General features: G+C 52.4%; 1 protein-coding gene across 1 annotated transcript in view; it reads left to right on the forward strand.

The window, feature by feature from the left end:
* Positions 1-21,077, forward strand: part of arhgap32a (Rho GTPase activating protein 32a) — a 30,469-nt gene extending 9,392 nt beyond the window's left edge. Inside the window, 19 exon segments of the mRNA XM_030381013.1 lie at positions 4,357-4,443; positions 5,096-5,233; positions 5,907-5,999; positions 6,582-6,704; positions 7,025-7,102; positions 7,996-8,077; positions 8,468-8,617; positions 9,305-9,407; positions 9,801-9,945; positions 10,587-10,669; positions 13,213-13,320; positions 13,686-13,831; positions 14,251-14,464; positions 14,827-14,972; positions 15,563-15,637; positions 16,211-16,939; positions 17,758-18,327; positions 18,329-19,245; positions 19,247-21,077. Of these exon segments, the coding sequence (XP_030236873.1) occupies positions 4,357-4,443; positions 5,096-5,233; positions 5,907-5,999; positions 6,582-6,704; positions 7,025-7,102; positions 7,996-8,077; positions 8,468-8,617; positions 9,305-9,407; positions 9,801-9,945; positions 10,587-10,669; positions 13,213-13,320; positions 13,686-13,831; positions 14,251-14,464; positions 14,827-14,972; positions 15,563-15,637; positions 16,211-16,939; positions 17,758-18,327; positions 18,329-19,245; positions 19,247-20,221 (4,962 nt within the window). The 3' untranslated portion in view covers positions 20,222-21,077.
* The last annotated feature ends 251 nt before the right edge of the window (positions 21,078-21,328 follow it).

Here is a 21,328-nt window from a genome sequence, read left to right on the forward strand (position 1 = left end):
AGTGAGCTAGCTGGAGCCGGGAATCGAACTAGCAACCTTCCTGTTACCAGTCAAGCCGCTCTACCTCCTGAACAATGTTCGGCCCATATGTTTTCAAAAGATAAAGCGATACCACCATCACTGTTTACTGTTTATCACAGTCAATTTCATGAATACTTGGAAACGTTTGGATTTCCCAGCATTGTCATTTCTTATGAAGGCAGACTCATGGTTCAAAGGGACCTGTGGTCCAGTCTATGAGTTGGAATAAACGTTAGGGCATCAACCAGCGACAATGAACCAGTGAGCTGTGACAGAACAGAGCAGTTTCCCAGATGGCAATCCCTTGTTATCCCAGACTCCACAACAACCTGCACTGTGGCACGAGATAGATATATCTAGTATACATCCGTCGGGTTGTATACTGTAGAAATACTTGTGTAAATGCTTGTGGAGCATTTGTCGCAACAGCGATAATGAGAGGCAGCGGAGCAGACCTCGGTAATTTGTGAAAGTGGCTGTTAGCTGACTGGTTAGCCGAACCTCTTTGTTGCAATATCAGTAATCCGCCAGCAGGGGGCAGCAGTGGGCCGTTTGCCTCCCCCTACGCCTTTATTAAGTGCACCTCCGCATGAAAGCATATGTGTATTATGTTACACTGATCCTGCCGGGGACAGCTACACTGCAGTAGTGCGCTAACACACCACGTTGTAGACTGCAGGCGGGATTGAAGCGGTTAAGCCGTTTGCAGTGACCTTGAACAGCTTAGCACCAAGAAGATAAAGACGGACAGCCTGTACCATGAGAGAAATATCACTCCGGGGAATCTGCCATGGCTTTGCTGTCATGCTCAGTGCGCTATTCGCAGTGTATCTGTGCGCAGTGTATCTGAACACACACACATGCGCACTGTATTTGTATACACACATGCGCACTGTATTTTTGTACACACATGCGCACTTTATCTGTATAGACACATGCACACTGTATCTGTAAACACATGCACACTGCATCTAAATACACACAAACATACTGTATCTGTACACACACATGCGCACTGTATCTGTGAACTAACATGCACCCTGTATTTATACACACATGAACAGTGTATCTTGACACACACATGCACAATTTATCTGTACACACGCATATCTGCGTACACACAATGCATACTGTATCTGCATACACCGGACACCAACAAATATTCATATTAAAAGAAAGTCCGCTTTTTTGATTGTAAAATGAATGATGACATTATTATTAGTATTGCTACAGGCTTATGCATCGGGTCTACGGCTCGTCACCATGTGAGGAAGTTGAGTAACGTGAGAGCAAGTCTTTGTCCCGGTGGTTGAATCGTCGCCGGGTTCACACGTCTCTCTCTATTCATGGACAATAGAGGACAGGGCGGGAGGGGACACGGAGATGATGTCCCTCCACTGCATCCTGCAGTAGGGTGTAGCCCCCTTCACCTCCTCAAACACACCTTCATTCAGACACACAGGCACACACACAGTCACATACACACACAGAGTAACATACACACACTGTCACATACACACACATAGAGTCACATACATACACACACAGTCACATACACACAGAGTCACATACACACACATAGAGTCAAATACACACACACAGTCACATCCACACACACAGAGTCAAATACACACACACAGAGTGACATACACACACACTGAGTCAAATACACACACACAGAGTCACATCGACACACACGCACACAATCACATTCATATACACACACAGCCACACACACACACACACACAAACACACACACACACACACACACACACACACACACACACACACACACACACACACACACACACACACACACACACACAAAAACACACAGTCAAATACACACACAGCGCATTCCCCTCCGGTTTAGCCGCAATGTTGAAAAGTAGAGTAGTTATTTTTGGAATGAAACGATGCTCCCTTCGAGAATCTTTCACCACTAGGACCCGGGCGTCCCGTTCTCACGTGCATGGTGCCTCTCATGCACGGTGCATCATGTGCACACTCGTCTGTGTGGCCGTGCTAGCACTCTGCCCCCTCCCTGGCTAACACTCCCCCCCCTGAGACTCACTCCATGGAGGGGAGGGAGAGAGCACGAGAGAGAGGGAGGGAGAATAAGGGAGGGGAAAAAGCTGGGGGGGGGGGGGGGGGGGGGGGGGGGGGGTAGGAGGGAGAGAAAATGGAGGAGGGGGGGACGAGATGTTGAGCGAGGGAGTGAGAGAGAAACAGATACAAACTGTGGTGGGCGGTGAGAATACCCCTTTTAAAAATTTTCTCCTACATCATTTACCGCTCTGGGAAGGAGGCAGGAGCTCTGGATGCTCTCGTCTAGGCAGGCTGAACCAGGGTGGGGGAGGGGGCTACGTCAGGGGAAGGGGAGGGGAGGGGGCTACGTCAGGGAGAGGGGAGGGGAGGGGGCTACGTCAGGAGGAGGGGAGGGGGGGCGTGGGCAGGGCGGGGAAGCAGCAGCACTTGAACTCTCCTGGAGGCAGCCTCCGGTCTAGCCGCCGCTCCTCCTCCTCGCGGCCCACGCTGCAGTCGACGCCGGCCCACCAAGCCCAGCGAGAGGGACCCAGCCTGCTAGAGACCCAGCCTGGTAGAGACCACGGTGGCTCACCATGAGTGGGACCACACACCGTCCACACCATGCCGCCCCGCTGTGGTCAGATCTCCCGTGTCGTTGTGCGATAGGCGCAGGTAACTTGAATGTGTCGCTTTTTCCTTTGCATGTGTTGTGTTTGTGTCTGAGCGCTCGGCGCCACATGCTCATGAATAAGTAATGCATCCGGGCGTGGGGTCGATACTGGGTGGCTTTCGAGCTGTTTTGAGCTGCGGTATTTTTGGTTTTTGTAGGCTTTTCATTCGGATACGGGATTTGGGGAAATTGTCTCACTTTGAGGAGTTAGCTGTGTAGTTTGTTTGACGCTATAGCGCAATGGTGCGTCCTTCTTCCTTGAGCCCTACCACAGCTTTCACGTGATTACTCAACCACGGTTTGGTCGTTTAGTGACTGCAATCAGGGCTCCTGATCCAATGCTGTGGTGATCTCCACCCGGACCCGGGCAGGATGTCGTCGCAGCAGCCCCCATCGTTCTCTCGCTCTCTGCAGGCGTCTCGACGTCGCAGAGCCGGCATTGTTACTGTGGAAGTGTCGAGCGGTGATGGTGTAAAGTAGGTCGTGGTGGAGAGTGGGGGAATCTGGATCAACTGCTGCTCACATTTATAAATAACCAAACTCCCTTCCCTCACCTCGCTTGGGTCCCGGGCCCCTTTGATGTCTCCTCTCATTCTGCGCGGTGTTCCTCTTCTGAACCGTTGGTCTTTAACGGTTTATGTAGAACATCTCAGAAAGGCGGACGATATTTCAGCACTACGCATGACTGCTGTAGCTGTCGCCCTGGCAACTCATAACTCATCCATTATGAATCTCCTACTGCAGGATTTATGGCTGTGGTTTTATGGGCAGACTTGCAGGGAGGGAGGTGGACGTCTGAACGTGGGTCCTATGTGGCAGACGACATCAGCAGGGCCATTTCAAACCTCCTCCTGAAGATTTGCTTTTTCTTTATTTATTTTTTCTACGTTCAGAAAAACTTTTATGCCAGTTGTGTCTTGCTGGTCATGTACCAACTAGCATTACTCTAAGACTGGCCGGTTCCATAAGGTTTAATGCAGATATATCCTTTCATTAGAGTGATGCACGTACTAAATGTACAACTCAAAATTTAAACAAATGGTTTTTATTTCTGTTTGCTTGAGCTAAAGTGCTACGACGTGCTAAACACTATTGATAGGAAGAGTTGGCGCTCCTTTTGATTGTTCACCTGAGCTTAAGTGAGCTTTGTGCACACGCCCAGTAAACTCGGCGGGCTCCTCCCACACACTGGAGCTTAGGGGCTCACAGGACACACACCTGGGCTGAACACACACAGTCACTCTTTGCTCTCTGTATACTCCAGTAGGTCAGATGCGCAGAAAGGTCCTTCTCATCCATTATTTAAAATGTGGTTCCCGAGAATGTTTCAAAATTGACCTCTTTTCTCTAACCCCCCCATCTCTTTGTCTCGCTCTCGCTTTCTCTCTCTCTCTCTCTCTCTCTCTCTCTCTCTCTCTCTCTCTCTCTCTCTCTCTCTCTCTCTCTCTCTCTCTCTCTCTCTCTCTCTCGCCCTTGCTCTCGCTCTCGTTCTCTCTCGTTCTCTCTCTCTCTCTCTCTCTCCCTCACCCTTACTCTCGCTCTCGTTCTCTCTCGTTCTCTCTCGTTCTCTCTCTCTCCCTCTCTCTCTCTCTCTCTCTCCCTCTCTCTCTCTCTCTCTCTCTCTCTCTCTCTGAAGCTGTCTTTTGCAGAGGACCAAGGGGAAGGACAGAAGGCTGGCCTGGACTCTAAAGAGCTGCTGTTTCTGGTCCAGATCGGCTGCCAGGTACCATTCCTATCACACAACACTTCATCATCTTAATAGAAACATGAGGCGGACCCCTGACCGCTCCATGTATCATCTCAGGGTTGTTCCGTGCAGGGCTGAAGCTGGCTGGTGAAGAGGTCCTTTAAGGAGTGTGTTGTGTTCTTTGCACTCTCTAGAGCTGAAGCTGGCTCATGAGAGGTCCTTTAAGGTCATTGCTGTGATGTTTGCATGGCTGGAGCTGGCTTGTAAAGAGGTCCTTTATGGACCTTGTTATGTTTTGTGCAGGGCTGAAGCTGGCTTGTAAAGAGGTCCTTTAAGGACCTTGTTATGTTTTGTGCAGGGCTGAAGCTGGCTGCTGAAGAGGTCCTTTAAGGACCTTGCTGTGATGTTTTCAGGGCCGGAGCTGGCTTGTGAAAAGGTCCTTTAAGGTCCTTGCTGTGTTTCTTTCAGAGCTGAAGCTGGCTCGTGAAGAGATCCTTTAAGGACCTTGCTGTATTTCTTGCAGGGATGAAGCTGGCTCGTGAAGAGGTCCTTTAAGGACCTTGCTGTGTTTCTTTCAGAGCTGAAGCTGGCTCGTAAAGAGGTCCTTTAAGGACCTTGCTGTGTTTCCTTTAGAGCTGAAGCTGGCTCGTGAAGAGATCCTTTAAGGACCTTGCTGTGTTTCTTGCAGGGCCGGAGCTGGCTCGTGAAGCGGTCCTTCGAGGACTTCAGGGTGCTGGACAAGCACCTCCATCTGTGTATTTTCGACCGGCGTTTCTCCCAGCTAGCCGAGCTGCCTCGCCATGAAACACTGAAGGGACCCGATGAGGTGGGTTGGAAAAAAAACACCAGGCCCTGCTATTGGCCAGAGACGCTGGTGCTTCTGCCCTGATTGGCTAAAGGACCCCTCAGGGCCAGTTATTTTCCTTTATGACTGCAGAAGCTGCCCTTTAATATAAAAATCCTTCTTAATATTATTATAAGATTAAACTTAATGGGGTTATCATCATAAACAGCAGTTTTATGCAACTATACCAGTAAGAAATATTTGTATTATTAGTCACTGTAAATCATGTATAATACTTTCATAATACTGTTACACTGAACACGTTGTACCCAATATCTATCCAATATCAACTCGGGTGATCAACTACAATATCACATAACATAACAGCAGTATCATGGGGATGGAGGATAGTGTAGTGGCTGGGGTGTCGACTCCCCAATGTCAATAGCTAACATGGAGGCATACTTAATCAGGTTGCCTCACCGCTACCTGTTTACGATACGTTTCTGAATCCACGCTGTCACTTTGGATAAAAGCTTCTGCTGCATGATATTTCCTCTCCGGGATTAATGAAGTACTTAACTAGTAAATAAAAGATGACCCTTCTCCACCTCGGATACAAAACTTGCTCTCAACGGGGGGAGGGCAGTCTGAGGACATGTGCACCATGTTCCCACTAACGGATTCTCTCCGTCTCTCTCCTGTGTGTCACCAGTGTGTCACCAAGATGCTGGCCGCATACCTTTCCCAGTTCTCTGCCCTGGCTGACAACAACATCAACTGCGGTCCGGTCTTGACGTGGATGGAGGTAGCTTTTCATCAGCACGTACTGCGTATTGAACTCCCGCCTCCAAAGGGCCAAAAGGCTTTGAGTCATCCATCAATGTCGGATGTACCGCACCGCACACAACGATAACCCATTATCGTCAGACAAGTCTGAAACCGTGATGCATCACATCGGCTCCATTTGGAGCATAACAGAACAGACAAATGAAGACAAGAAAACAAATACAAACATTTAACAAGAAAATACAAACACTGAAAACCAATATCCAAGACCTTTCAACGTACATTTGATGGGTGAATAAACGCTCTATATTTCATTAGTGGACTGAGTGTCGCACAGAAGAGGACTTAGCATTGTGTAGCGTCTTATCCTAGCTATCTTTGTTGTATAGTGGGGAATTGGTTAACCTAATGATTGTTAGTGCTTGGCACTTGTTTCTATGAAAATCCTTACTGAACCGACAGCGATATATTGTTTCTCTTTCTTCCGACAAATGTACTGTAAGTCGCCTTGGAAAAAAATCATTTGCTGAATGCTTAATGTAATGTAAATGTAAATCTGGTGTTGTGACCCACGTGTCTCGCGTCTCTCCCTCCCGGACAGATCGACAACAAGGGGAACCACCTGCTGGTGTCTGAGGAGTCCTCCATCAACGTGCCGGCCATCGCCGCCGCCCACGTCACCAAGCGGTACACCGCCCAGGCCCCGGACGAGCTGACCTTTGAGGTGACCCCCGTGACGTCACACGCCGCGCACACAAACTGAGCAATCGGTTCAGTGCAGAGAAATTGAAACACCTGCATTTGTGTAGTTGGTGTAGTTGGTGCAGTTTGTGTTGTGCGTGAAAGCAGAGGTAGACAAACACTAAATACAAATAATACACGTGACTTGGCCACACTTGGGAAGAAATTGTTTTCCTGTGTTTACTTTTCAATGTCTTGTTTCTTGGTGTACTTTATGTGATCGTCCTGGGCTTTCTGAAAGGGCCATCATGCTGTGTCTTTATATTGCCTCTACGGTCTAATCTAAAAATAACCCTATTCCAGGTGGGGGACATTGTGTCGGTCATCGACATGCCCCCTAAAGAAGACACTGGCTGGTGGAGGGGGAAGCACGGCTTTCAGGTAGAGACAACTCTATGTATCTGTATATTAGATAATACATCTGATCTTCTCTTTATTGCTAGGGTAGGCCATTTATTTTATAAGCATTTTTGTCATATTTGTTAAAATTCTCTGCCAGCAATCGATAATGAAATGCTCTGACCACAAAAAAAGGTATCCCTAGCTTCTGTGAATTGATTGGCTGGCTCACCTGTCTGTCATCCTACCTACCCGGCTACCTGTGCACACACATGACCGAAGTCTTCCACAAGGATGGACAGACCCACTACCAAAGCTAGCGAGCAAGTCATGCGCTTTGGGGGAGTGGCTTTAGAGATGGGCCTGAAGGGAGGGGAGGGGTTAATTTGGTTTCAGCAAGTCAAATTTAAGACTTTTTAAGACCTTTTTAATACCACATTGAATGAAATTTAAGACCTAAAACACGCGATGGTGGGGGTTGGCAACAGACGCAAGGCAACTTCGGAAACGGACGTCTTCCAGCCAACTGTCCTTGAATTTGCACCTACCCATTGTCGCAGACTATCTAGCAAGCACGCAGATAATCGTTTATATATGCAGTTTGCAAGAAAGAAGCCTCTCTACATGTCCTTCCTGAAAAATCCCACGAGAAAAAAAAAAAAGCAGTCCTGCCCCGACAAATTTAAGACCTTGCGTTGCAGTATTTAAGACCAGCATATGACATTTTGTAATGAATTTAAGACTTTTTAAGGCCTTAAATTTAGAAACTTGAATTTAAGACTTTTTAAGACTTTTTAAGGATACGCGGACACCCTGGGTTGGATACTTTTAAAATCGAGCTCACTCTGGCTGGTTTCTCCAAAGTTGCCTTCCCCAGCTCAGAGTGAATCATGTTGAAACAGCGGCCCTCCCCCCCCCCCTCCTCTCCCACGCAGGTCGGCTTCTTCCCCTGCGACTGCGTGGAGCTGATAAGTGAGAAGATGCCCCCCACTGTGGAGAGTGCCATGCCAAAGCCAGGTACCTCCTATCTGTCCCCCTCCAAAGAAGGATTCCACGGCTTTCAACTCTCTGCTTGTGATGATGCAACCCGCCACAGATGAAGCACTTTGTTGTTTTTACCGCTCATGTCGAGCTACTCTCTGTGGCTTCAGATTGAACTGTTATGTAATATTAATAAATCTTTCTGATTCCTATTGCTACTCTGCTCTCTACAGGTTGTTTTTTTAATTTGGTTCTTTTGTAGTTGCACTTTCTAGTCACAGAAAAGTAACTGCTTAATGACCAAATGTGTGTGTGTGTGTGTGTGTGTGTGTCTGTATCTTTTTGTGTGTGTGTGTGTGTGTGTGTGTGTGTGTGTGTGTGTGTGTGTGTGTGTGTGTGTGTGTGTGTGTGTTTCAACACTCCCAGTGTGTAAGAAGCACGGCAAGCTGGTGACCTTCCTGCGGTCCTTCATGAAGTCGCGGCCCCCCCCCCAGAAGCTGCGCCAGCGGGGGATCCTGAAGGAGAGGGTGTTCGGCTGCGACCTGGGAGAGTACCTCCATAACTCGGGATATGAAGGTCAGAGCTGCCAGGCCTGGTGGGGGATGCACTTGTTATAAGACTGTGATAAACACTGTTATAGATGAATCCTGTGGTTGTTATAAGACTTGGATGAACCCGGCAGCAGGTGAATCCAGTGGTTGTTATAATACTTGGATCAACCCTGCAGTAGATGAATCCCAGTCACCTGGTTGCACAGTAATCTTCATCTCTCTTTGGGTTGTATTCTAAATCTTTATGCTAATCCAGAATGTAAGAATCAAATCCAAGAACCTGAATTCGGATTTGAAGGTCGTCAGTAAGACATGTGTGTCTAAATCAACTTCCTGTCAATTGCTGCGTGCTTTGAATACACCGGAAGCAAGACCCAAACTTAATATCAAGGTCTGATAAAGTTGTACAATATCTGTGCATTTCAACTTAACCTCACAAACATTTAACTGATGACATGATGATCTGGTTGAGTGTGTTTTGGGGCAATAGGGCCATCCATTCTAAGAATATATGCCCTTTCAGTATACAGAGGTGCTTAAGATACAATAAGAGAAGATAACTTAATTAATCCCCTGGAGGGGAAATTCCTGTGTTACAGCACAGCAGCAGAAGGATAGGATATAATTTAGGATTATAGCTTACAACGATTTACATTTACTGTGGTTATCAGATTCTGATTCTGGTTGCTCTGACCGTGTTCCTGCTCTGCAGTGCCCAAGGTGGTGCGGAGCTGTGCAGAGTTCATTGAGAAGAACGGCGTGGTGGACGGCATCTACAGACTCTCTGGGATCTCCTCCAACATCCAGAAACTCAGGTGCGTCCCCCTCTCCTGGACCGCCATGAACAAGATGGGTCTTTTTGTGACTCCTGGCCAGAACTACCAGTCTAGACCAGTTGAGTCTAGACCTGAATGTGGAATCGGGTTTAAAGTACAAACATGCCATTACTTGTCATTTTGTTGTTAAACACAACCTGGAACTCAAATCACGGGTCAAAGCAAACACTGATACCCCTGTGAGGGTTTTCCCACGCTAGCATATCGTCACGAAGCATTCAATCCTCAACAATGAGACGGACAACCAGCATATTAAGATCCCCTTCCACCATCCCCTCCCCTCCCCTCCCCTCCCCTCCCCTCCCCTCCCCTCCCCGACCACCCACCCCCTCCATCCCATGTCCCGTCCCTGTTCTCACGCCCCGTGCCCAGGCATGAGTTTGACTCGGAGCAGGTGCCAGACCTCAGCCGGGACGTGTTCAGACAGGACATCCACTCGGTGGGCTCCCTGTGCAAGCTGTACTTCAGAGAGCTGCCCAACCCGCTGCTCACCTACCAGCTGTACGAGAGGTTCTCCGTGAGTACCGCCGTCGTAGTGGGGGGTCTGGGCAGGCTCCAGGCCGGGGGGGGGGGGGGGGGGGGGGGGGGCTCGGTACTATTAAAGATATAACAGTTTCTGCCTTGGGGGGCCCAGGCTGGCCAAGGTCCAGGGCGGGGGGGGAGGGGTCCCAGTCTGGGTACTATGAGAGACTTCCAATGAACAGAACTGCCATGGGGGCTCCTGTTTGGCTCTGGACCAGGGGGGGTCCCAACCTGGGTACTATCAGAGGCTCCAGTGAACAGAACCACCGTGGTGGATTCCCCGGGTGGCTCCAGTCCAGGGAAAAGGGATTTGATCTCATAAGGCTGGGTTGGGGTTGGATCTATATCCAGGCGCTAGGAACAGGCATTAAAGGTCAGAGGATGGTAAAATAGTTTTAAACCGAGCATCTGCTGAGATAGAGCAGTCTCTGTTAATCTGTGGCCGGTAAAAGAACATTAAAGGATTCATTGGTCGTTTTGTTTGATGGGTTTAAAGCGCAGGGTCGGTGCATTCAGAGGAGCTTTCTACGAACACAAAGATGCGGATTAAGCCCACTGGCCGAGGGAGACGCAGAGTGTGAATGTCAAGCAGCTCTCTAAAGAGGGACGCTTTCTTCTTCTTCTGTGCCCTCCCAGGACGCCGTGTCTGCCTCCACAGATGAGGAGAGGCTGGCCAAGATCCACAACGTCATCCAGCAGCTGCCCCCTCCGCACTACAGGTCTGTCTTGCTCACTGGCGCACCCTGGTGGCTGTTTTGGGAATGTCACCTCTTAGGGATACTGTATGTGGCTGCTAAATCTGTGGTTCTCAAACGTTTTTTTTACTAATGAATTTTTTACTTTATATATATATATAATAATGTCTTATTTTTTATGGGGTATTTATTCAACTAAAGTACCCCCTTACACCAGAACAAATTAATGTTTGGAGGGATTATTTTTTTAATTTATATAAATATTGAAGTTTAATGAGGCAGTTTATTTGGTTAACATTAAAGGGGTGCTGCAAGTACTTTAGGTTTGGTTAACAACAAGGACTTTGCTTATGATTAATTTCATTCATTGGAGGGATTTACAGAACTTGTACACTACTATTCAGATACACTTAAAGGGGACATATTATGAAAACAGCACTTTTCCTGGGATTTGGGGTGTTGTTGTGGGTAGATGGTGCTCCCACACGCATTCAAACTTTGAAATAAGTCTGTACATGATTTTTTGAGTGAGATACGCATTTCTGGAAGCAGCCCGCCTCCAGCTACCAAGCGAGCGAGTCAGTTTCGGCGCCCCCTCCTACGTCGGAAGGGGGCACATTTGAATATTACCTCCCACTTCCCCACTCCCCTCCAATCAGCTTCGCTAAGATATTGTGGACCAGCGGACGAGCAGCTCCGGCGGGGGGAACTCGGCGCTAGCCCTGCAGCTAAGCTCCGGGAGTACAATCCCTTTCTCTGGCGCCGAGCTCACCCCGCCGGAGCTGCCGCCGAAGGGAAGTCGGGAGGAGGAGACATGGAGTAGAAAGGGATTGTACTCCCGGAGCTGAGCTGCCAGACTGCCGCTGAGCTACCCCAGCCGGAGCTGCTAGTCCGCTGGAGCTGCCACCTAGCTTCGGCGCCAGTTCAGCTCCCAGAGTACACCGCCGGAGCTGCCGGACTGCGGCCGGACGGCTTCGACGGTGGCTGGCAGCTCCGGCGCGGATAGCTCGGAGGCAGTCCGGCAGCTCAGCTCCCGGAGTACAGTCCTTTTCTTCTCCATGTCGCGGTTCATGGACTTCAGAGAGTCAATGCCAAAGTTCCTTCCCCCCCTATTCTTCTCAACCATGGCCGAGATATCCCCCACTACGAGTCTTTACTTGTGGAAGTACCAGAGACGTCAGCTTGACGCAGTCTTTATTATTCATAATATCATCCGAGGCGCACATAGCTTTTGGCCGTGATATTAGATAGATTATATAAATACCCGTATATAATATTATCATTATGATATATTATATTACATAGATATAGAGCTCCAGGAGTCAGCAAACGGCAACAATCCCTTCTCCTCCATGCTGTGGTTCAGCTCATTGGTCAATGGGCAGCAGCTAATTTGCATCAACGCTACAGACACAAGAAAGGCTATTTCCATCAAACAGCTTCAAAAACATGTTTTCTGGAACTCAAATACTATGTTTACTTGTTGGGAAAACACCATAATATGTCTCCTTTAATATTCACCTTTTCCGAATACCCAACCCCCTGCAACCCTTCACAGCGCCCCTAGGGGCAACGAACCCCCACGTGAAAACCGCTGTACTGTATTACGCTTTTTCTCTTTCTTCCATGCTCAGCAGTTTCTATTTTTAGTCTGTTGCTATTTGTTGAGGTTCACATTGGGAGGTGATGCTCTGTATTCGGTGAAGTTCCACTGTCAGCATACTATAGTGATACGTACAGAAGATAATAGCACATTTAACAGGAGGACTATTTAGCAGAGCGCTCTTTGCCTGGGGTCAAACTACAGTCACTGGCTAAAGCTTATCATGAATGATTCACCCTGCGGGGTTGAGTTGTAAGGGACACGAGAGAGACGTCCTATTGTCAGTCGCCCTGGGACTCCCTCTGCTGGTGACAGAGGGGACTGCAGTCCTGAGTCGACTCGATAGAAAGGACTGGATACTTTGTATTCTTGGGGCCATTCCCTGTCAACTCCTGAGGCTGATGTTTGTGTAATTCCTGGAGGACTTTCAGTTTCTGATGAACTCACACAAGCCCGTCTGGCTCCACCGATCACTCCACGGTGAAGGTCAATGAGATCCCATTGGTCCCCACTCAGTTCGGTCTGAACGACTTCTCAAACCTCTTGACCATGTCGACCCTCTTCTGAGAGGCTGCCACGCGATTGGCTGATTAGGAGATTATCTTCCCCAAGCAGACCTACCCTCATAAACCGAGGGAAACCTTCAAGATTTATTCAAATTTGATTTGTTTACAGAGGATGAAACCCTTGAGATGTGGCATCTTGTTGTCAAGGGGGTCCTTGACAACATGGAGGTTATGAGACATGTGCACGACATAAAAACCATCAACATAGTAACATCATCAAGGACACACAATTAGTGCTTTTGAACCATCCCAAACCGTACCATCTGCTACTTTGTGTGTCAGCTATACAAATAATGAACGACACACAAAATTAATGAACAGACCAAATAACATGTCAAAGTGCTGGGTTTAATTAAAGTGAAGGCACGCCCAGATCAAGGTGTCTGTTGCCTCCCCAGGAGCCTGGAGTTCCTGATGAGGCACCTTTCCCGCCTGGCCACCTTCAGCCCCATCACCAACATGCACACCAAGAACCTGGCCATCGTCTGGGCCCCCAACCTGCTCAGGTAGCACACAGGGACACACACAGGGAGGCATATATAGGGACACACACGTACTCACTCACTCACGCACGCACTCACTGACTCACTCACTCACTCAAGCGCACAGAGGGACAAACAAACACACACACACACACACAGGGACACACACAAACTCTATCTCTCTCTCAATCACTCACTCAATAACACACAGGGACACACACTCATTCACTCTCACGCACACAATTAGCCCCGTTCCCCGGCGGCGGCGCGCCTTTCCTTCTGGGACTAATCCGCGACGGGAACTAGGGCAGATCTCCGTGGCGTTGTGGGCCGGTGAACTGGGTCAGCCTGTACTGTAGCGCGTGTCTCCGTGTGCGTGCGTCCCCCAGGTCCAAGCAGATCGAGTCGGCCTGCTTCAGCGGCACAGCGGCCTTCATGGAGGTCCGCATCCAGTCGGTGGTGGTGGAGTTCATCCTGAACAACACGGAGAAGCTGTTCAGCTCCAAGCTCAACCCCGCCATACGGGACGGCACAGGTGGGCACGGGGGGGAAGGACCTGGCCCACTGGGAAGGGGGGTGTGTGTCTGTGTGTGTGTTTATACTGGTGTGGTTGTGGGCTTTTTGTGTGTTTGTGTTTATGCTGATTTGTGTGTGTTTTTATGCTGCTGTGGGTGTGTGTTTATGCTGGTGTGTATGTGTGTGTGTTGCTAGTGTATGTGTGTGTGTTGCTAGCATATCTTATGCTAGTGTGTGCGTTTATGCTGGTGTGGTTGTGTGTGTGTGTGTGTCCCTGTGCATGCCTGTGTGTGCATACGACCATGCAAGTGGCTATGGTGTGTGTGTGTGTGTGTATGGTTGCGTGTGTGTGTATGTGTGTAGACGTGCGTGCGTGCTCATACAAGGCCTACCCGTGCTCCCTGTCTGACCCCCCCCCCCCCCCCCCCCCCCCCCCAGGTAACAACACCCTCTCCAGGCCCAAGTCCCTCCTGGTGTGCTCCCCGTCCACCAAGCTCCTCTCGCTGGAGGAGGCGCAGGCCCGCACCCAGGCCCAGCTCGGCTCCCCCGCCACCACGCCCTCGCTCTCCCCCAGCGAGTACATCGAGGTGGGCGAGGGCCCAGGGGCCCTGGGCGGCAAGTTCCACACCGTCATCGAGCTGCCGGCGGAAAGGTATGGCGCCGGGAGATTGTGATCCGGTCTGCCGCCGGCTCTCATGGGTTCTGCAGTGTTGTGGACCCAAGGTGTTCCCTCTGTCTATAGTCTATAGCCAAAGCAAATAGGATTTTTATTAGTCTCTGTTTGTCATGATGACCTTAATTCTTTCCACATGGCTTTTAGGAGACCTGCCACCGGCTGGTTCAATCCCTGTAGATTTAACATTCAGTAATGTGTATATGTTTTTGATAGCCCCGGCTACCCTATCTCCTTTTTGATATTTGCCGGGGCAATCATCACACGATAAGGTGAAATGCACTTTTTTGTAGTTGGACAGATAACAGAAAGCAATCTGGAGGTGTTCTTTGTTTTGGCAGCAAACGTCTTCCCGGTAAGGGGAAGAAGTCTCCCGTGGGGAACTGGCTCTCCTTCTTTCACCTGGGAAAGTCGCACTCAGTCTCCAAACGCAAGCTGAAACGCCACCCCAGCGAGCCCAACGACATCAAGAGTATCCCACTGCCAGGTCAGACCACACCTAACCTGGTCTCGTCTTGTCTCGACTCGTCTCCTCTCCTTTCCTCTCCCCTTCGCTCCTCCCTTCTCTTCTCCTCTCTTATCCTCTCCCCTTACCTCCTTTCCTTTCCTCTCCTCTCCTGCTCTCCCCTGTTCTTTCCTCTCCTCCCCTCTCCTCTCTCCTTCTAGTCCTCTTCTCTCCATTCCAACAGATACAAAGCATGGATGTAGCGTCAATGACGTCACTGATTGGTTGACACACGGCCATTTTTGAGAATGTTAATATGTCTTCAAAGGCCATTAGAGGAACATCATGTTAGTCTCCACCGCCTGGACTTCACAAACAGGCTGTCACGGCTGCCGTATGCATGCCCACTATATCGACAGCAGCCACTTGTGTCTCCCCCCGGATGTATGATGGATGGACCAGCCTCCCAGCTGGTACAGTCCACTGGGTACGCTGGCATTGGTCGATCTGTCCATCCGTCACGTCCGGGTGGACCCTCCCACATGTGACGATAACCCGATAGAGTGGGTGTCAACCGTCTCCTGACCTGTTTGTTGGTTTGAATCCCTCTGACACCTCTGGCGGCGACCCAGGTGGGCGGGGCCACGGCGGAACCATACGCTCTACGAAGAGCGAGGAGTCGCTGACGTCGCTGCATACCATCGAGGGTAATTACCACCGCACGTTTTACATTTCATTTGAATTAATGAATCTTAATTATTTTTTCTGTTTAATCTTTACACAATTACTCAAATTCAGGTTCTAATGTATTATGGGTCTAATGTATTATTGCATATTTTAAACTATTTCATTAAATATTAGCAGTTAACACTCCCCGTGCCCATTAGTACGATAGTGGCCGGTATATCACGTTGATGCCATATTATGTTTGATGCTAAGCTGCGATTGCTAATATGTGTGTGTCTGTATGTGTACGTGTATGTGTGTGCTTGTACTTGCGTCTGTATGTGTGTATGCGTGTGCATGTGTATGAGTGAATGTCTGCGTGTGTGTATGCGTGTGCATGTGTATGAGTGAATGTCTGCGTGTGTGTGTGTGTACTTGCATGTGTAAATCTGTGTGTGTTTGTATGTTTTGTGTGTTTGTGTTTGTTTGTATGTGTCTGTGTGTTTTGTGTGCATTTGTATTTGTCTGTGTGCATTGTGTGTGTGTTTGTATTCGTCTGATTTGTCTGTGTGTGTGTGTGCGTGCGCTCGTGCTCCCCCCCCCCCCCCCTCCAGCTGAGCCCTCGGCCTACCGTCCCTCGCGGCCACGCTCCACCAGCGAAGCGCTGTCCCTCTCCTGCAAGGTGGAGGAGCCGGCGACACGCGTCGACGGTCACCACGGCAACCGCCCCGCTACCACGGGGCACCGCCTGCTGCTCTCCCCAGCCCCGCCCCCGGCGGAGGAGGAGGACGACGACCTGGACGACCTCAGCCCGCCGGCGCCTGGGAGCTTCAACTTGGACTTCGACCCCATGTCCTTCCAGTGCAGCCCGCCCGCCGCCATCCCCGGGCCGCGGCAGCACGCCCGCCATGACGGCGGCTCCCGGAAGGGCGTGGCCGGGGGCTCCGGGCCCCCCGTCTCCTCCCCTCCCAACGGCGTTCCGGGCCCCTCCCGCTCCCCGGACCTCCGGGGCGGGAGGAAGGCCGGCCAGCCGCCGTCGTCGCCGTCTAAACTCAGGAAGTCCGTCAAGACGCAGCGCATCACCTCCGCCTCGGCCGCCGCCGCCGCAGCTCCGACCACGCGGGCCGACGTGATCGCTTCGTCGTCTTCCCACCGCGGCCACCAGGGGCCGCCGCCGCCGCCGGACACGCCCCCGCCGGTCCCCACATCCTCGCCGCCGTCGGAGCGCTGCGAGGCGGGCCCCCGGGGCGCCTGCGGGGCCCGCAGCCCCCACAGCAGCCAGTCCAGCCAGGCCTCGGCCCTCACCGAGCTCAGCCAGGCCGCTCAGAGCCTGCCCGACCCAGGTCAGTACGGGGGCACACGGGGCACAGGGTGGGGCCCCTGGGAACACAGCTCTGGGGGGTCTCGTCGGGGGTAGCGGCCATATGTTTGTTTTAAGATGTGTTTTATCTCGTCTTAAAGGTTGCATCAGCGATTCTAGGCCAAAACATCAATCATCACATTCATCTGATCTTTCCTCACCATCCGCTAGCTGCCTGGCCCTAAGCAGGCCGTCCAAAAAACGCGTCTCTGTAGGCAGGTTATGCTCGGAGATCGTACACAAAACAAATGGTACTACAAACCACTCCAAAACCTAAATAAATAGTAATCCAACCAATCACCGACAAGGGGAAGGTGTTGTGGGGTTTGGAGCTGAATTCATTACAGTTTTTTCTGGATGCTCGAAACACGGAAGGGAGGGGTGAGCTTGCTGTTTGTTTGGGATCCGACTTCAAATACCAACAGAAGAGACGTCACCCAACATCGCTGATTCAACCTTTAAACGTTTGTTTATGGACGATTTTGTTGTTTGAATACGTGCATGTTTATTTATTGATCACTACTTAGTAATATCCGTATTAATAATTAAGAGTGCGTGTGATTTGTTAATCAAATAAAACAACCTAGTAGTAAGTGTTTCTCCCTCCGTGTATTGAATGCCATAGTAATAATAATTATATGATAATAGTAATAACTAAGGACTAACCATCGTGTCGGACTGTCTCACCAGCGCTCCTCGGTTTCTTATCCCAGCTTTCATGTGTTGTTGTCGTCATGGCGTCTCCTCACAGCCTTGTTCGTCCTGTCATACTGTAGCATGGTCTGTCTTATCCCCCCCCAGGAGCAGATAGACTTGTGAGTTCAGTGTCTGTGCTCCCACCCCATCCCCCCATGACGAGCGCCGCCCGCAAGCTAGCCCTGGCCCTGGCCGAGTCGGCGCAGAAGGCCAGCGAGGCCGCGCCCCCCCCAGCGGAGGACCGCCGCCTCCTCCGCCCACCACGGCCACCACCGCAGCCCCTCCTACCCGTCCCCCCCGCCCCAGCGCCCGGACGGCCCCCACCCGGCCGACAGGACCCCCCCCACGCGGCCCTCCGTCCTCCACCTGCAGGTGCAGTACTGCGGGCCCCGAGGCGGCCAGTCCGAGCGGGGCTCCCCCCAGCTCCTCTCGGACCCCCACCGCTGCCAACACCCCTCCCACCACCTGCTGCCCACGCACCGCTGTTGCGAGTCCCCGCTGCAGGAGCCCCCGGGGAGCCCCAACGCCAGCCCGCTGGGTTCCGGGGGCCCGGAGGAGGGCCGCCCCAGGAGGCGCTGCCAACGGAGGGACCGGGGCCCGCTGAGGGCCCCCACGACAGAGGAGGAGGACGAGGAGGTGGTCCGAGGGGGCCCCGACGACGGGCGGTGGGCGGAGCCGACCTACCACAACGTGGGCGTGTCCACGCCCACCCAGTCCGCCTTCTGCGCCGTACGGAGCCCGTCCGGCGGCGGCGGCGGCGCCGTCTACGCCAACAGCGACTCGGTCAACGTCTTCAACTTCAGGACCGTCCTGGCCGAGAGCCCCATGCCCGGCTCGGTGGGGGAGGTCCTGCCCCGGCCGCCCCCGCTCTCCCCCGGCCCCCGCTACGACGAGAGGACGGCCATGGCGGTGGCGGCGGCCATGGAGGACGTCTACGGCCGGCGCCACGGCGGCGTCCTGCCCGGCCCCCCGCGGTCGCCCCTCTACCCCCGGCCCGACGCCCTGCCCTTCCACCTGTCCCGCCCCGACGCTGCGTTCCGCCACTCCACGGAGGGCCGCTATCCCGGCACCCTGGGGCCCAAGCACCCCTCGTCGCCCCAGTACGGCGGCCGCCCCGGCCATGGCGGCGAGCTGCTGATGGGCGGCGGCGGCCTCCGGGGGCCGTGGGAGCGTCCGGACGAGGGCCGCCTGCGGCACCCGGCCATGCGGCGGGCGCGCTCCTTCCACGCGCCGCAATTCAGCCACTACGAGATCGCCGAGGCGGAGGTGGTCCCCCCCGAGGCCCTCTACTACGTCCAGAAGCCCCCCGGCTCGGAGCCGCCGTACCGCTGGCTGCTCCAGTCGGACTTCCACCCCTCGGCGCCGTTCGAGGCTGCGCCCGCCCCGTACAGCGGCCGCTACGGCGGCCACTTCCCCACGGACGGCCCCGCCGCCGGGGACCCGCGCTTCTACGGCGAGGCCTTCCGGCCGGGGGGCATCCGGCACAGCCAGTCCTACACCCTGCGCTCCACCGTGGAGAGCACGCTGGAGCCCGACTACTACCAGCCCCCCCCTCCCCTGCCGCCGCCCCCCCCACCGCCACGCCCCCTCCCCCCACCGGGACCTCTTCCTGGACCGCAGGGAGGCAGTGTTCTACGAGGCCCGGGACGCGGACTCCTTCGGGCGGAGGGTCTACCAGCCGGTCCGGGACCACAACGAGGGGAGGTACCACAGCCCCACGCCAGCCGCGCCCTACCAGCGCCCCTCGCCCCCCCCCGCGGACCCCCGCGGCCGGGAGATCATGCACACCAGGAGCCGCTCGGACCCCGGCAACGCCTGCCTGTTCTCTGGGGCCGGCGGCGGGGGGGACCAGCAGCGCGAGGCGTCAGTCGTCACGGTGACGGCGCTGTCGCCAGGCCACCAGGCGCCGGCGCTCCACGTCAAACCGGAGGCCGCTCAGGAGCCCCCGCAACGCAAGAGGGAGAGCGTCCACAGGCGGGGCCCGGCCCCCGAGGGGCCCCCGTCCAAGCTCCCGCAGAGGCTCCCGCCGGATCCCCGGCGGGACCAGCCCCCGCTGCGCAAAGTCCCGTCCCTCCCCGAGAGGAGCCGGCCCCAGCCCCGACGCCAGGACCAGGGCGGGGGCGGGGGGGGGAACAGAAGCCACTCCAGGGGCCGCGAGCACGACCGGCTGACCCTCAGCAACGCCGTCAACAGCGCCGGGGGCCCCGCCAGGTCGGGGGTCCACAGGAGGGCGGGGCGCTCGCAGAGCATCAAGGAGAACCGCCGCCTGCACCAGGCTAACCCCCCCGGGGCCCCCCTGGGCTCCGAGCCGCAGGGGGGCCCCGGCGGCCCCGCCCCGCCACACAGAAGGACCCAGAGCACGCGGGTGCGGCCCACACGCTACGAGAACGCCGAGGGCTACTACGCCACGCCCAAGGCTAAGGCCGCGAGGGCCCCTAAAGCCGGAGCGGGGTACTTCCCCGGTCACGGCTGCATGTCCCCCCACCGCCACAGACTGCTGTCCAAGGCCCTGGGCCAGGGGCCCTTCTACCATGCTGGAGGGAGATCAGAGGCAGGGGTGTACGAGTGACTCTGATCTGGTGTCTGTGCGTATGGGGAGGGGGGGGGGGGGGGGGTGGAATAGGGACCAGCACTTTATCCTCTGCCAAACCACCAGTAGTGTGTTAGACGGCTCTCGGTGTGGACCTCTGTGAGCTGCAGAGAGACGCTCACGCTACTGTTAACCGCATACTATTGTTGTAGAGAAAGGAGACCCCGAGAGAATTCATAGTACTTATTTAAATCGTTATGTCCGAGTTGGTTGAAAGAAATGTGAAAACGAGTCGAGATAATGAACATGAAGTGAACAGGCGCGGTCAAAACTGGATTTGTGGATATGTTTTAAAAGGCCAACGGGAGGATGTATAGAATACACTGGATCACATGAGACATAACATTTATAATTTGCATAAAACAATACATAGATGTATTGTGAGAAATATATTGTATTTTTGTGGATTGTTTTTGTTATTAAAACCGCTACTTAATTCCGATACACATATATGGACGTTTGCGTGCCCTCTTTCATGTACTTTAGCTTATATTTTTTATCTTAAATTATTGTGGAAGCACGTTCAGTGGTCCAATGGTAGAGAACGACCATGCAGGATACACTGACTAATTCAAATGAAACGTTTGAGTACTATCATGTGTTTCCACCTGATGTAAATTAAGGCTAATTCATCCTTTGGAACGTTATATTATAGATTTGGCTACAGCCTCAGCTTTTTGCTTCTTAGTAATCTAACAATGTGGTATTGTTGATTTGTTTTTTTATGCATTATACATGTTGCCAATATAATATTGTAAATGAGGATATCGTTTAAGGAGTATGTGTTTTATTTTAACAAGATTCTTTAATAATAATAAAGATATCTTACAACTGGTTTATTGTGGCTGTATTCTGCTTTGAAATACCGGTACTGTAAAAATAAGACGTTTTGTAAAGTCGAACAATAGAGGGCAGCATTGTGCAACTAAAAAGTATCTCGAAGATGATGCATCGTCTTAAGGTTAGTGCTTCGAAAAAAAAGCCCATTCTAATCTTGACCTTCGATTTGATTTAATTTGGTTTGCATTGATTCCTACATACCATTTTCCTCCACAAATGCAAAGTACGTTAAATGTGCGAACCATA

The sequence above is a fragment of the Gadus morhua genome, chromosome 16, assembly GCF_902167405.1.
Source record: "Gadus morhua chromosome 16, gadMor3.0, whole genome shotgun sequence".
NCBI lineage: Eukaryota > Metazoa > Chordata > Actinopteri > Gadiformes > Gadidae > Gadus > Gadus morhua.